The sequence below is a fragment of the Apaloderma vittatum genome, unplaced genomic scaffold, assembly GCF_000703405.1.
Source record: "Apaloderma vittatum isolate BGI_N311 unplaced genomic scaffold, ASM70340v1 scaffold23080, whole genome shotgun sequence".
Taxonomy (NCBI): Eukaryota; Metazoa; Chordata; class Aves; order Trogoniformes; family Trogonidae; genus Apaloderma; species Apaloderma vittatum.
The window spans coordinates 1157-18826 of NW_009696606.1; the positions used below are offsets into that span (position 1 = coordinate 1157).

The 17670-nt window shown below is 39.6% G+C and overlaps 1 protein-coding gene across 1 annotated transcript in view; it reads right to left on the reverse strand.

Annotated features, from left to right (window-relative positions):
- Positions 1–21: 21 nt before the first annotated feature.
- Positions 22–17670, reverse strand: part of LOC104278628 (triple functional domain protein-like) — a gene marked incomplete at both ends in the record, with an annotated part of 21247 nt that continues 3598 nt past the window's right edge. Inside the window, 3 exons of the mRNA XM_009875658.1 lie at positions 22–198; positions 4122–4253; positions 7492–7683. Of these exons, the coding sequence (XP_009873960.1) occupies positions 22–198; positions 4122–4253; positions 7492–7683 (501 nt within the window). The remainder of the gene's footprint in view (positions 199–4121; positions 4254–7491; positions 7684–17670) is intronic.

The following is a 17670-nucleotide window of genomic DNA, read 5'->3' on the forward strand; positions in this document are numbered from 1 at the left end:
AAGCCGCTGGTGCAAACGAACCTTCCGATGCTGCCAAATATTCTCCAGTTGGCGCTGGTGGTGCAGTACTTCATGGATGACATCCAGAACGTGATGCACTGCTTTTGAATAGTTGGCAGAAGCGGTGAGGGAATCAGAACTCCCAGGAGTCAAAGGTCTCTGAAGTTTGTCAAGTAGTGACTTTCCATCTTGGCTCACCTGACAACCAGAAAGGACACAGAATTACTTGTCTTGCCAAAAGACCGTTAGACTACTATTTTATTCTAATTTATATTCTATTTTATACTATTTTATATTGAGGAGCAGTAATGAAGATTTTTTTTTATTCCAGGCATGATTACATGCATCTGTTACAGAAAAAAGAAAAAAGTATATTCTCCCTCTATGTAAGATAATTTTAAGAAGTAGCACTCTTCTAAATAACAGCCTGTCTTTCTTTATTTTTTCCAAATACCTTAAAAATGCTTTTCTTTTAAAGTGATTTTTTAAATTTTTTTTAACAGGTCAAGTCTAACTTAGAATATTCTTCAGCTCTTTCTCTAGTGAACAAAGCATCTGAAATTAAGTATCCTTTCAGGAGTATCTCTTTTCATTCACTGTAAAGGTGAACAACAGTTTACTTTTTACAGGTTAATAATAATTTAATACATTTAGGTCAGTCAATATAAGCTTAGGACATGATATGATCTGACATGATTTACGACTTCTAAATTATTAATCTAACCGGTAAGCCAAAGGCAAACTGTTACAGCAAACTTAGACCTGATCAAATCACTTAAAACCTTTCCTTACAGCACAGAAAGACACTCTTTTCCAAAATGTGTTTAACTACTGATGCTGAAAAGAAACAGTAGTTATTTCTTCTTGTTGTCTTCCCTGACTCAAGCCACAGCAAAATATTCAGATTTACATTGCATGCTAATTAAAAAGCAGTAATTCTATCTTATCTAGTCACTATTAACACCTACTACTTGCCCAGGCTGTTGAAAGTACTCGTTGGCATTTGACTATGGTGTCGCTTTAAGCATGAAGCTCAGAGAATTGTTACAATTTGGTATCATTTAGCTATCTGTAAAGAACTTTTCTAATAGTTCATCTAACAGACAGGAAAAATTAATCCAAAACCACAAGACTGGAGTGTAAACAACAGTCTGAATCCATCAAATCAACACCATGTCAGAAACAGAAATTTTGTCAAGGACTTCCCCCAGTGGCTACTTTGAACAATTTTCACTAAATCCAGGCACATTTAAATGTTCTATTCAGTAGTCAAAGAGATACAAAATTCTCTTCTAATAATTAGTTTACAAGTGAGTTTATTTCTCAGTTCCAGTTCAAGCTTTTTCATTTTACTGTCAACACAGAGAATGAAGCTCACTTGGAAAACATAGCTCCAATAAATCAAGTCAGGCAGAAAAAGAGTTCGCAGTAGTTATTATAATGATGATTTTTTTTTTCTTTTCTGTATCCAAAGCAATTATCTAGGACAAGTCTTCCAAAGACTTCAGGATAATGGACTTCAATTATCTATCCAGAGTTCATGAAATTTAGGGGAAAAAATAATTAATTGTGACAGCCCCTTGATCTGATTAGTTTATTAGCTTTACAAACAAATCGTGTGCATTTGCTCCTTGGAGTTAACACAGTAAAGTTTTCTTCCTTTCTAGTGCATGACTACCTTAGGATTTCAGTGAGAAAAGTTCGTTTATATATATAAAACTTCATTTAATGCATAGCTATTGTATTTTTAAGCACACCAGTAACCTAAGCTTGTAAGCTAAGTTACTTTTCTAGCAAAATACAGTAATTATCCTTAGTAAAATCAGACTGTCTGGTCTTAAAAACATTTACTCTTTTAAAATTACTCTCTTCTATTTTGCAACAAGTCATGTTGTCAAGACACTGTAACCTAAAACGAATGACAAAGTGCTGAAATTTCCACAGTGTTCCTCTCTCTCTTCCCACTGTTCATTCATCACAAAACGAAAAGGAGCTCTGTGCTGTAACAGAAATGAAGTTGTAAAATAATGAAGTCATCTAATAATGATACGCAATAGGTCTATAATATCTTCCCACAGAAAGGCAACTCCATCCACCTTCAGAAAGGAATGCCTGTTTAACTAAGGCAAAATAAAACCTTCTGTCCAGAGGAGGGATGTGATTTGTATATACAACTATTATTTCTGCACCAATTCTTGGTTGCTGCAGTAATGATCTGAAGTCAGAAGACAGACATCTAAATGTTGGTTTTTCTGAGCAGTACCAGTGAAGACTTTGTTAAAACCTCTAGTTAATCCGAAGTCAAAAGCTACAGCTTTGAAATCCTAAATAAATTTCCAAGGTATTTGCCAGAGCAATCCTATAATCTGCACATCTAATTTATTTTCATTATACGTCACCAGGTGGCAAACAGTATTTAACATGGTAATCCACAGTACTTATTTACACTTATCAGCAAACTCTAATCCAGTCACATTCTTGTTTAAAAAAAATCAATTCAAAAGAAATAAAACCAAATAAAACTCTTTCAAAAAATTACACTATTTTAATTTCAATGCTTTAGAGTCATTATTCTAGAGAACCCTATCTGCCTAGTTCCTTGCTGCACTCTCATGAAGTATGTGTCCCAGACCGACTCTACTACAAATGTGCAACGTCTGCCCCTTGTTTTACAAAAGGATCCTCCCAATGAAGAGAGGTTATAATGAAGAAAAACACTCCCACAAGACATGCTCTCAAGAATGAGTTAAAACAGGTATGTGTGGTAAGATCACAAGTTTTATCACCAAAGGTGTGCTTCATAGCAAGGTGGCATTTATTAGGAATGGGGATATCACTGTGTATTTTACACGAAAGAACAATAACTCAGGTGAACTCTGGACATCTGACTCAAAGTAATAAAGTTTATGCAGGCTCTAAGATGGCACATATTCAAAACACCCGGTTTGATATACTAGCAATAGGACTGATCACCAGCACCAGTCTTACCCTCCTTTACTGCTAAATGAAATGTGACCAGACTTAACAATTCTGCTGCCCATAATAAGAGAGAGGGCTCACTGGAAAGTAGTTTTACCTTCAATATAATCTATAAATCACAACCATTAATTCAATCCCACATGACCTTATTTTAGAAGAAGGTGCAAGCTGTAGCCTAAGCTATCCTATGTCTGCTGTTCTGTGATTTGATTGAATGTGTAATTTCATGCAACTTTCATGAAAACTGAAACTGCTGTATTTAATCCAAAATAACATCAGTCCAATTTAACAGCAAAATATTTTTACCCTGTGATGAGAATAACCCTAGAAAAAGAAAGCAAGAAAAGCTCAACAGGAAATAGAGCATATAACAGTTAGCTAATAGTAAAGTCAACACGCACTTCATTTCCCACTTGAGTTAACTAACGAATGTGAACAACTCAAAACTAGAAAAAAGATACGTTAGTCCTTGCTTTCTAGGCCACAGTTGGAATAAGCATTTAATCTCTAGTTGTACACACAACTATTAGAAATACTGAGAAACATTATTACTTCACTGTGTGCAGAATCCAAGATTAGAGCAACAGCACAGGGTATGCTAATTTTACAAATGCTGACTTCATAGGCACAATGGCTCATTCAAGTGTCTCTGGGGTTGGCAGAATTGAGTATATTACTTTTTGGCTTGTCAAGTGACGTCCTTTGATGGTTAAGCCTTTTTTTATGAGGTAATTTTAGAGATGGATTTTGAGAACACAAAATACTCCATGCCAACAGAATACTTTCCCAAAGAATACCCAGCTAGCTTCCCTTAAAGTAAATGTTTAAATGGTACTATCATACTGCTGTTAAAAGACAGTAGTATGCAAATATAAATTACAACATACTTAGTACACTGCAAGAGTTGTTTATACCACACATGGTTCCATCTTGCCTTTTCTTTTTTTTTTTTATTTTCAGAAGATTAAGGGGAGAATTTCCTTTTGAATAACAGTAGTAAAATCCAGTGTACTAAAATCAAAAAAGAGGCCTGGCACTTGACCTTTCAACTTATGCAGCTAGTGATGCCAGTTCATGATCCAAATTTAACATTACACCATTTTATCCACTCAGCAACCTGAGGAAACAAACAAAATACTTACCTCAGAGTAAGCCAAGGTAATATGCTCATATATCCCTTGATGATGATGGATAGCATCTTCTAAATCTTGCAGTTCTGAGGGAAGCTCCACCTCACCACAGGCTTTACACCATGAGTCCACATTGCTCATGTACTGCAACGGAAAAAAAATACTCTACTTGATTTTTGGGTTCCACCATTATATACATGTTGATAATATACAAACGGACTGGCATCTGTGTGATAGCCACTGAAAAGACTTTTTTTAAATGGAAAAAAGTTTAATGTTTTTTCTCTGAATCGACCAGTATGAAGCTTATATCAGAACAGAAACAAACATTCAAGTCTGACCAGTGCTTTTAGTTACATGGAACTCTTTAAGTCATTCACAGACAGGCAGGCTTATTAGCTCTGCGCGAGCAGCTTTCAGAACTAAATAAGCTGTTGGCAATACTGACGCTTCAAGTTCACTCTTGCTCCTTTTCTTGACTTTGCAGCTAAGGGAAAAAAAAAAAAAAATCTCGTTCCACACCTACCGTCCAGTTGCATGAAAGCCAGTTAAGGTCTTGCCTATGCAAAGAGGTAGAACATACTACAGCTTTCAAGTCCAGACCTTTAGCTCTTACCCATCAACAACCTGTGCATATATTCACCACATCATCAGTTATCATCTCACCTGTTTAAAATCTTCAGAGCAAACCTAGTTACTTTGCACATGTGTGCACATGCACGCGCACACACACACACACACACACACACAGAGTTATTGGTGAACTGCTCACTGAAACATTCCATAGCTGTCTTTTGCTGGAAAGAGATCATCAAGGACACAAACTAGGGTTAGAGCACAGCAAATTCATACCTCCATCCCCAAAGCACTAACTTCTACACGCAGAGAAGCACTAAATCCATTTGGCAAGCTACTACAGCAGCAAGCATGTAAAGGATTTACAACTTAAGTGGGGGTCTCTTAGGACTAACACAAAACTTTGAGCACACAGCTACATCAGCATAGCAGCTCAAGTCAAGCTTTTCAGGGGAAATTGAGGATACTGCAATAGAATTGCTTCTTCTGCAGACAATTTAAGTTCTTTCTGAAGCTTAAGCTGTCTTGACAGACAAGAAACTGCCGTCACAACTGTATACACAGTACAAGTTCTGTCAACTTACTTTTGACAGCTAGGGGGCATGAATTTTATAGCCTTGTTATGTCAGGAAAGGAAAGAGGAAAAAAAGAATCTGTTTTTTTCTATTTTTTATAGCTGTTAAACAGAGTACAGTCAAACACATGTGTTATTTGTAAACTAAATTTGTCCTTTGTTCCTGTTAAGTTCATGTCTCAAAAGTTCTGAGAGACCAAGCCATTTCTCTCATCATACATATCTTAATTGCTGGAGCACATGTAGTCTTTTGTCTATTGTCTTTACTTTCGTTTGAAAACTAGGAGGAAGTGTAATAGAGCACTTTAAGATCTTAATTTTTCATTTCATCAAGGGTCAATTGTAAAAATATCTAACATCAAACATAGAACATTAAAAGAAGCTCCGTGTGGGTCCACAGAGCTACACCTTTTGCACCAGTCAGCAGGCACCAACAGCCAGGTGCAGTTTTCATACGCGTTCAAGAAGGGTGTGTTATTTCTTTGGCTGCTTATTTTTTAACTATCTTTTTATGTAGGTCAAGTATCGACAGTCTCTAAAGGGGCCATTCCTCTCATTCCAAACCCTCTTGCCTTGAACTCACTCTCCACTGTTAATGAAAGAGCTCATATATCACAGCCAGGTATCTTACAAAGCAACTAGGACAATCCATCGCAGTTAATCATAAAATGAAAGCCGCAGAAGGAGCAATTAAAAAGTAAATTAATCCCAGCAGATGCTGCACTATTTTCTCTCATTCTTTTCCTCCCTCCTGTTTATGCTTACATCTAGCGCTGAAGAAGGTAACATCAACCCTTGCCACAGTTGCCCAGTGCACACACACAAAATTTACTCTCCTGACTTCTGATGAACATCATTTTCTTATGAAAAAGGACAGCATTTGAGTCAGGTTATATCCATGTTTCATGATCTCTCTCCTATACATATGGCTGACAGTGCTTAAATGTAAACCTGAATAACCCAAGCAACTAGAAAACCATCAATACTGATAAGGTACCGCAGTGTGTCTATCAAATGCTTCAAGCTGGTTCATGACTTTTATACAGGAAAATAATTCCTTCGTCTCATTTTCTGTGGCTTTTCTGTAAAACCTGCTAAAAATACTTACTGTAGTGGCATCGGTTGATATACTGTACCTTAAGTCTGTCTAAAGACGCTTAAACCAAAGTCACCACTAATAATGAAAAGCAATATGTTTTTGCATCTTAATACATTCACGTCTCCAATTTCTGGGCATTTAAGTTGACTATCTGTGTAGTAGAAATCAAGAAAACAACTTCCTAAAGTGTGTTGCCTCTCTTTCTGTAGTTATCAACTCCCAAGTGGTTCCTTCATTTATTCCAAATTAAAGTTGTATCAGACATGAGACCTCTTCTTGGATCCAATTTAGCAAGGCAAATGGATGGAAAAGCATCTGCAACAGCCACACGGCACACCAGAGGTTCAGTCAGACATAATCATCCAAGAACCTCTGCTCTCCAAATTCTCCAGCAATGTACAGAGCAGGCAGTCTGTAATATCAATGGGTGACTCAACACACATAGCAACTCCTTCAGAACTGAATTCCCTTGAGGGGAAAACATGCTTTCACCATCAAGACTATTAACTTAGGGATATTTATTCCTATTTCCCCTACACGTACCTCTTCTCTGGCAGTTACACACGGTTAATGACTTAATTAAAATAATTGGTATAGGCCTAAAGCTAAAATTTTTGTTTAATATAGGAGGAATCTCTTATGGGATACTAAGTAAACATCTCCCCACCACAATTTAAGATCCAGAAGACAGTTAATTAACTTCTTAACTTTCAGGCCACTTCAGCTTAGCTTTCTACAAGCAATTACTATGAGTTAAGTCTTGACACTCAAGGACTGATTGGGCTGGAGTGGTGAAGAGACAAGAGTGATGATTTCTGAATGTAGGAAAGACATTGTATCGATAACAACTATACTAATTTTTTTCTTTTCTTTCAACGTAAAACCTTTATACAGTTAATAGTTTATGTCCACTTTATTTTGATTTATACAACTAAACTTTAACTTAGATTGATATGGACCAGGCATTTTGTGGAAAATATTAGAGTTGTCCTGTTTGAGTATCAGCTGAAATCTGCAGAAAATAATGCTCTAGCTTTCTTGCCAGCCTTTTCAATTACTCTCCTGTACTTCTTTCTAAATCAAAAGCAAATAGTACAAAACTCTCCATTCCAGCATCCTCCTCATTTACTAACCTGTTCAGCCTTCTGATGGAAGATGGAGGACATATCCAGTAACGTGCTACGTTCATCCAAGGCTGCAGCAAACGCCTTCCATTCTTGCTCCAACTGACTAGCAATCTGTTTTATTTGCTGTGAAGCATAATGGCCAGACTCGACCAGGCGATTTGCTACTGACATGATGCGGTTTATGTTTACATACACATTCTGTGGAGAATAAGGAAGGAAAAATTAATGGAAGTTAGCAGACCATTTAAATACAGAGGCATACTTCTCTAAAATTCTTCTTTATTACAGTAATGCTCAACAGATTGGCTTTATTTGCCAAGTTTATGCATGCCTAACTTTAGAATGTAAGTGTATAATGTAACAGCCCATCTATGTTATTCAGAGAGCGAGATGGGTAACTTGAAAAGATCAGTCTCAAGCTAACGTTAACAGTCAGCTTAAAGTTACATTATATGAGGACCCATTATGAGGACCTATTATTACAATAAAGAGGAACAGTTAACCATATTTTGCAACAGCCTCCGTAAGAGCATTTATAGATGTTCAAGTCAATAGAACATTCAGGCACACACAATATAGGAAAATCAAAGTATAACTATTAAGCGCTTGATCTACTCATGGTATGCATGTGTGCAACATCATCCTACCAATCTTTACATCAACTTCTGAAAGTCTTTGTACTTTTTTCTCTGTAACAAAATACAGAACTCCGAGTTCTCACCAGTTCAACAGCTTTAGATTTTATTTTCCTGCCACTACGTTGCCTCAGAGCTAGCACTGAAAACCAGACAAATGAGGTCAAAGATCAGAAAGATTCTCCAGCATTAGTCACTGGTGGCTCTTAGTCGCTGTAATACCAATCAAGTATTTCCCATACCCGCAAAGCCATAAACAAGAACAATTTCACCACTAAAAAGTTTCTAAGTAGCTTTTCCAGAGCTACATGTATTTAACGCTGAGCTGACACTTCCTTTAACTGTACTGACTCTTAAACATCTAGAATCAAGTTCTTACAAATCATGGAGAAGACCTGGTCCAATCCTCTGCTCAAAGCAGGTTCAGTCAGAGCAGGTTGCTCAGCATGATGTCCAGTGCAGTTCTGAGAATCTATAAGGACTGAGGGACCACAATCTCTCTGGGCAACCCATTCCAGTGTTCCTTACATTTAAATGGAATTCCTTGTATGTCAACTAGTGCTCATTACCTCTTGTTCTTTTACTGGATACCAAGGAGAGAAGTCTGGTTCTGTCTTCTTTACTCAGATATTTATTTTTTTTTATGTATGTAGGATCCCTCCTAAGCATTCTTTTATCCAGGGTAACTATTACCAGCCCTCTTAGCCTCTTGCACAACAAAAGGATGCCACACAGGTACTTCAGAAACTTGGTCATGGTGACTTCCCAATAATGGAATGAGCACTTTCCACATAATAATGTTGTCCTTTAGGTACACCCTAATTTGTGTGTGTACACTTGCAACAACTCCAGTTCACCACTGTTTTGTTGAGTGCAACGTCCCTTTTGTTCACAACACAGCAAGCCCTTTCCTTGCCAATCCAGTCTACCACTTCTCACTTGATTGTCGGTCCTCTTCTCCCTCTCCCATCATTCTTACCCTAAAGCTCTCATGTTGTCCAGCTTGCTAGCAAAGGTATTTTTGTCTGACTTAGTCAAATACCAATCCGTGATCCTCAGAGACTCATGGTTGTAGAAAACAAAACCCTTGTGTTGCCAACGCAAACCGTGTAAACAGCTGTTGACCTGCAGGATTCATCTACTCTCAACAGCAGGATTGAGAAAAAAATCACCTGGGCTCCCATGTCCTTGAGCACTGCTTCTGCAGCCATGCAGTCATGCTCGAGACTTCCCAGGTCACCCCTGGCACCACTGGTGCTCACATGGAAGCACAGAAGGTGGTAAAACTCTGAGAGCTGGACAAGCTTTGCCAGTCCTTCCACATCATCTCAAATCCAAGCCCCCAGCAAGCAGCAAACTTTCATAGAGAATGAGGCAGGTTGGCAGATGAGGGTGTCTGTTCCCTGCAGAAGGGAGATTCCCGTTACTACCATTCGCCTCTTCCTTTTGGTGCTCCTGTGTGGCTCAGGCTTAGATGGCACAGATACTTCGACAGCTCCCACCTCCTCATCAGCCATGAGGTCGGTGAATCTATTCTGTAGCTGCAAGTTCAGGCCAAGCAGAAACCTTCCTCCTAGTGCCAGAAGCCATTGCCTTCCATACTCCATCATCATGGGACTCTCCACTTGCCAAATAGACAGGCACAGACTCTGCCTGACTGTCCCCTTCAGTACAGCTGGTAGTCTGGGCTCTTGAAGCTGCAGAGTGTTGGAAAAGATCTGGTCAACCTCTTTCTCATTATCTCTGATGCTGTGCAGACTGCAGCTTCTTTACTTGGGTGACACAGAGGCCTCCTGCAGGCAAGGAAACTATCTTCTGCTGTCCCAACTTTGGCAAGAGACCACAGGCCCTCCCTGGAGCCCTGGACCTGCAGAGCTGTATCCTCCTTCTGGAGCTTTGCCTGGGTCAAGGTGTCTGATGTTACAGGGATAGTTCTGTAACTGGGGACTGGGCCCTGGGTTGCCAAGGACATGGATGGTGCATCCATTGGCTACTTGTCTTACCTGCACTAGGTTCTTGCCTATATCCTAAAAATCTACATGTAGGGCCTAACACTATCACACAGGACAGTCAGGAAGAAAAAAAAACAACAAGCACCATTAAAATGTCAACAATCAGAAGTGAAATATTTTTCCTTCTTGTCCGTGCTGTGCTTTCTGGAATGTCAGCATGCAGGAAATGCCATGGAGCAGCTGGCGACCTGTCAGCAGCAGCATCGCAACCTTCTCCAACCAAGGGTTGAGGAGATGAGTTCAGTGAGCCAGAGAGGACAGAACTGACTGCCACAAGCCTCAGTAAAGGCCACAGATCAAGTGACAGAAGAACAAAACCTGAAATCGCTGGAAAAACATATACTACTGTTGAGTGATGCGATGGGCAGTCTGACTACAACCCATGCCACTAAAGAACGGTCGGGGAGAGTGCTGGCGCATGGACTCCCAACACTGAGTAATGGCTCAGCATCTGAGGTGGAACCATTATCTGTTGACATCAAGCCACTGTCCAGAGCCTGACACTGACTGGCTGGAGCAAGTGCTGCAGTTCCTCCAGGCTTCACTGTGCTGACTCATATGAGTGGTAATTGGCAGAGGTCTCTATTAATTCCAACTGTGTGCACGTATGCAGGTAGGGGCATACCTAGGCCTACACCTCGGGTGGTATGCTTAATAAATTGAGCACAGGAGTGCCATGTTGGCTGTTTTTCCTTCCTGCACACTACTATCTCTCCACTTTTTAGGTTATCTCACACTATCTATGCTCTCCTCTAAAGCACTGATGAACTGGAAGAGAAGAATTTTCAACAAATTTTAAAAGACTGCAGAGCATTTAGGCATATAAAAGTGTATGTAGCACAAATACAAGACTGCTAAATAAATCCAGAAAGCCACTAAAAGGTTTTTGCAGTGGTATGAAAACACAAGTGTCAAAAGAGAAAAGAATAAAGGCTATATTACATTGCCATTTCAAATGCTTGTGTATCATAATAAAGGAATTTTGGAAATTCTGGAATATTAGTTAGATATGAAGGACAGGGCACCTTAAATGCGAAATTACACAAACAAAAACTAAGCTGTGGTTAAAAAGCATCCATTTTTCCATGGCAATCTAGCTTCACAAGTGTGGAAGAATACTCCCTGTCCATAGTAGTATGAATATCAATTAACATACTGACAGTTAAACACTTTCCATTCTATGTACACCACATTCCTAAAAAAAACCCCCGAAACAACCCAAAACCCCCCCAAACCCAAACCAAACAAACAAAACTCCATAACAAAAAAAGATCCCTTATAATAATATTTTTTTCCCTCCTCACTATTTCTCTCATTACCTAATATATCCACTAAAAGTCTAAGCTTAGAATCATTAACGTTAGAAAAGACCTCTATGGTCTAATCGTCAACCCAACATCACCACAACCACTAAACCATGTCCTGAAGTGCTATGTCTGTATGTTTTTGAACACCTCCAGACATAGTGACTCCATCACTTCCACGGGCAGCCTCACCATCTCTTTCAATGCCTCATCACTCTTTCTAACCTCCCTGGCGCAACTTGAGGACATGTCCTCTTGTCCTATCACTTGTTACTTGGGAGAAGAGACCAACACCCACCTCACTAAAGCCTCCTTTCACGTAGCTGTAGAGAAGAAGATCTCCCCCTAGTCTCCTTTTCTCTAGAGTGAACAATCCCAGTTATCTCGGCTGATCTTCATAAGAGTTCTTCTCGAGACCCTTCACCAGCTTCATTGCCCTTCTCTGGAGCCCTCCAGTACCTCACCGTCCTTCTCACACTGCAGGGCCCGAAACTGAACACAGGACTCAAGGTAGAGCTTCACCAGTGTCAAGCACAGGGTCATGATTGCTTCCCTGCTCCTGCTGACACCACCATTCCTGATCCAGGCCAGGATGCCGTTGGCCTTCTTGGCCACCTGGGCACACTGTTGGCTCCTGTTCAGCCGGCTGTCCACCAGCACCCCCAGATCCTTTCCTGCCAGGCAGCTCTCCAATTTCAGAATGTCATGACCCAAAAGAGATAGCTTTAGTTAAGAAGGCAAAGAATCTCAAATAGTGACTCACAACAATTGGACTATCTTTAACTGATCTTTGAAGGTTAACAAGTTTAGTTCAATTTTCCAAAAGGACAGTAAGGTCCACTGTCATTATTATATGACAAATGTGTATTTTGAACACTGTTTGAGAAGCACTGTTCAAAGTAAGCTGGTGCTCGTTCCCCAGGAACAGACATCTTATTCATTGCATGGGTCTGCATGAAATATCTGCAGCTTCTAAATGTGTATCAACTGTCTAAAAACTGAAAGGCTAAAGTGATATATTTCTTTCACTATGTTATACATGACTATTTTAACAAAACCAGAAAGGGAACAACTCAAGTTACTGCATTACAGTATGTATACTATGCACACGAACATCCTTAGCATGATTATTTTCTCTCACAATGCCCTTTAGTCAGAAGCTGAAAAGATACCTTACAATATCTGGAAAGCTCCTCACTGCACAATTATTCCCTAAAGGGAATGTACACATAAAAAAGTATTACTCAGCATGGCAACACAGATTAGTAGCCTAACACAAGCTGTAGAGCACTGTGTCATTCTCCGGTGTGCGCCTGAAAGGCAAGTTCACAGGGGAAAATATAGGTGACAGCCTGCCAGCTTAACTGAACTTCTATCACACTCAATACAAAATAAAACTGGCAGGTGCCCTGAAGGTTCTATTTTACTTCCCAGTTTTCCCAGACCCATTTAAAAAAAATTTGTACAGCTTTAAGATCTCAAGCAGTAGTTTTCTGACACAGTGACTATTAAGCATCGTGTTAAAACAAATCACCTCAGTGCTACGGTCCATAAGCATCATGACTGGCATCTCTATATAGACTGTAATGAGCTTGAACTATTTGTCTATGATGGAAATATTTTAGCAATGGAGTTTCCAAATCATATGCCACTTCACACACTAATGGCTATCAAGACAAGGTGTAGCATTAATGGATGAAATAATACCTGCTTTAATGACTCAAATGTTTTTTAACTTCTATTCTCACTCTTGCAATAACAGTAAAACTCTCAGTTTGAAAATCCAGACTTCAAAGATGAGGGCTGCAGAACAACTAAAGGTATCACCTGATCTCTTCCCTTGAAAAAAATAAACTCAGCAACTCTAGACTACAATTAAGGGAAGTGTTTAACCTGTTCTTCAACTACAAGGATCCTCAAAATATTCTCAGGTAACTATTTAACCATTGCTGTCTGCACTGGAATGAGTGAAATATAATTTCGCTCTGACTTTCTTCAAATTTCCTACCTTTTTCATAGTGGATTTAGGGAATCTTACTGCAAGACTGTAGAGTCCAATACTATCACCTTTCTTCTCTTACTTTTCACTTACACTCACCTTCTTATTGTAAATCCTTACGCCTTCGACCTCTTACAGCCACGTCATTTTCATCTGGATGTTCCCCATTACAACATTAAGTATGAGGCTCTAAAATGAACCTTGCTCTCTACTAGGACTGACTGAATCAGAGCAATTTCTTTACAAATCTTGAAGTCAGCATCCCCACTAAGTGAGTGAAGTAAGTAAAATAGTGAAAGAGTGAAATAAGATTTGCCTCTTTGCAGTAACATCACTGTCTATTCATTTAGTTCGTAAACTATTGATGTAAATATACCTGTTGCTGTATTAACACCTGCCCTGCTGATTACTTTTAAAAATCTGTTTATTTGCTTCTTCCTTCTTACAGAACCATAGAATGTTCGGGGTTGGAAGGGACCTCTAGAGGTCACCTAGCCCAACCCCCCTGCCAGAGCTGGATCCCCTAAGGTAGCCACACAGGAATGCATGCAGGTGAGTTTTGAAAGTCTCCAGAGAAGGAGACTCCACAACCTCTCTGGGCAGCCTGTGCCAGTGCTCCGCCATCCTCACAGGAAATAAGTCTCTCCTCATATTATGGTGGAACTTCCTATGTTCTAACTTAAACCCATTATGGGCTAGCCTATTCTGTTTTGTCTTGTTGACTCTGGAGTGCTCCTCAGAAGCTGGAAATAGCATGAACTCATTTTACCTCTTCAGTCTCTTCTCAAGTTGGTGGCATCCAGACACTGCATCTAAGCATTAACTGCTCTGGCACCAGAAAGATTCCCTTACAGGTGGGCACTCAAAAAACATCCTCCCAGTCTGAACAAGATCCACAGCTGTGATTCCCTGAACATCAATAACATCACAAATCCATGGTTTGCTTAAACTACAGTTTTTCAAAACTACCACAAACTTGGCTGAATACATTTTACATATACTGCCCTATGCCTATTTAGAGCCTTTATCTTGACTATTAGAGAGGTCAGATTGGACAACTGATGGATTTTATCATTAACTTGTATTTATTTATTTTTACTGAAAGCCTTACCTGAGCAATCTGTTAGTTTTTTTCTTTTAAAAAAAACCAAAAAACGAGTAAACAAAAAATAAAACCCCAAACAGCAAACCCCACAAACCAGACATGTTGCCCCCCAAGACAGAAGAGCTAGCTTACTACTGTTCACCATTCTGCACAGTCTTCTGTGAAAAAAAAATCTGCATTTCAAAGCAATCTGAGAAACAACGCACCATTCACAACCACATCCTTGATGTGGTTTAGCTCTTATTTGCTGAAGTTTCAGAGGACCCAGGACAGTCTAGAATTCACATGGTCTATCTCAAGTGACAACTCTGTATGGTTACAAAAATACATATTTAAACTAAAAAGAATTGCAAGAGTGAAATATGTCAGTAGTATGAAGGAAGAGGAAAAAGTCACACTAGCTGTCAGCTAATCTAATTTCACCTCACATGACCTTCTTAATGTTTTCATTTGTTCCAGTCCTTCTACCTGGATTTGAGCAAGCCAAGCTAAGTAAGTCATCTTTGTAAATTTTTAACTCTGTAAACTCAGTCATACTCAAGTGCTGTGTTCATATTTCTTTTTTAACCTCTCAAAACTCTCACCACTGCTCATTTCTGGCACTCTCTTTTGGAATAACATTAATTATTTGATTACCACCTTGATAGAGTGGTTTAGTATATGCAAACAGCCTGTTCTAACATCAGTCAACTTAGTTGTAGGCTTACAACTGACACAGGACTTTCAGATTACAGTTAAGAAACATAGCTTCTAGTAATTGTTCTATCAGTGCCAAGACAAGAAGTGGTCATAGCACACCGTTCAACAGTGTCAAGCTTTCTCCAAAGTGAGTTTCTTCTTGCCTGCATCACTTTCCAATCATTTTGAACCTTACCAGTGCAGTGAGGGGCACAGCTAAGCTGTAATGAAAGCAAGGCCATTCAGTCTAACATAGAATCACAGAATGGCCTAGGCTTGAAGGGACCTCGGAGATCGTTTTAATCCAGCCTCCCTGTCACCAGGGTCACCACCGGTCGACTAGATCAGGCAACACATGGGGATCGAACGGGAATCAAACCCGCGACCTTGGCGTTGTTAGTGCCACGCTCAACTGACTGAGCTAACTGGCCCCCCCAAACATGAAGAGTGGAAGAAAAATTGAGCAGATAATATCTTCCTCCTCACTCATATTTCACATGATTGCTTTTGTTTCCCTTGGGTTCCAGCAGGCACATAGAAGATGCCAGGAAAAAAGGTGGACAGACACAGAATCAGTCTCTCCCACTCCTGCAAGCAAGACTGACAAATAGTATAATCATAAGTACTTTGTTTTTGCAGTTCCGACACTCAACCAGTAATTTTTGTATTTGCAACTCTTATGATGCTTTATTTGCAAGTTTCTCCCTTAAAAGGTACTAAAAACTTGTTTCGAGAAGTGAAGCATTGGTTTAGTCACCCAAAGAGGAACTTTGAGCTGAAACCAAGTATTGCTTAACTCAAATAAATCTCAGGACTTTACAACAGCAATTTACTGTTGCTGAAAGCAGGCCTTTTAGATTGTACTGAAAATCCATCCTCATTTTAAAGAGGAGAATCACTGTGAGTTGATTTTTCCACAGTTAGAGAACACAGGACCTCCTTGCCCTACACAGCCTTGGTATTTATCAGTGCAGCACAGCTTCTTGAATTCCCTAAAGGCAGGTCACATCCCTATAGCCGCACATGTGAACCACCTTTCAGGCAGCACCAGGGCACCTGGTGTGTAAAGCAAGAGTAACCAAATGCCCATCTTCAGTGGGCATCGCTGCACCTATCCAGCGTTGCTCCGCGAAAGTTTCATTGCAATGAGAACCGGTGTGTGTATTAAGCTGAAGACTTCCATGAATTTATTCCTGTTACCTTGAAGTACAAGGTACTTGTGCAACCACATAAGTCTGAATACACATACTGAATACACAAGACTACCAGGCATATTGCTTACTAATAAAACTGTTGAAAGTACAGTTAAGTCTCTTCACCTTTTTGTTTTACAGCTTCTGGTATAAACTTCCAACTACTTTGTGCTGCAATACTGCAATCAGATTGTAAGAATGGCAGAAAGCCATTACAAGGAAAAAAAAAGAAATATTCAGCAAATCCTCTTTGTCCTTAATGTAACCAACTCCTGTTCATGACAGGAACTAAGTAGCTTCCACAATGTTTTACACCCAGGTGGCTCATTTCAGACAGGAAGACCAGATTAAAATTTTGGCATCCCACCCAAATGTTGTCGCTCCTTCTCACCCGAGTTTGGCATACACAGCTGCAAAAGTTGTCCTCTTGCACCTCTCAGAAAGCCAAGCTGCTGCTTGGGAAGGAAGGGGAGGTGGGAGAGCCAGTTATTGACAGAGGGTAGCACCTGCTGAGATCGGAGCATGTGCCCTGCAGCAACCACAATGCGTTGGGAAAAGCAGCTGCAACATCAATTATCAGGGTTAAGCTGCGAGCAAGTGCAAGAGGTTGCATTTAGTTGCTCGGGCAGCATTTATGCTTTGAACAGTCCTTCCCCACCTAAAGTGAATCTAAAGAAACTGCCTGGAAAACAAAATCTATTAGGGTCCAATTAGGGCCACAATGAAAAGCCTACAAAATGTCCTGCACATAATAAACCTTACACATAGTTGCCACCCAACTGAATAACTTTGCGTGGTTGTAGATGGGTTAAAAGTTAAATGCCATCTCTGGTGTTATAGGATTCACATAAGAAATCAACTCTGATTACTGAAGGGTTACACTGACAGGAACCACAAACAAACAGTAGTTTGTTAAGTAGAGTGTATGTGAAGTATGGTCAGGGAGAAGCTGAACATGCTTGCGGGAGTTAAGAATGCCTGACATTTTTCCAGTTAAAAGCTAATGAAAAATAAGACCTGCCAAAATTCAGTCAGTTCACATCTTTTTCTTATGTCACAATCAGTTTAATCTCTCCCCTTAATCTACACGTAAGGCTTTTACCATTTAACCAAATAAAACCCAGAAAGTCTGAATGCCACATAAATCAAAAACAGAGACTGATTGTTTTGAATCTGTATTTTTCTATTGTGTGCTGAAGAAACATTTAGGGGGGGCACTATGCTACAGAAACACATCAACAAATTGAATCATAGAACCA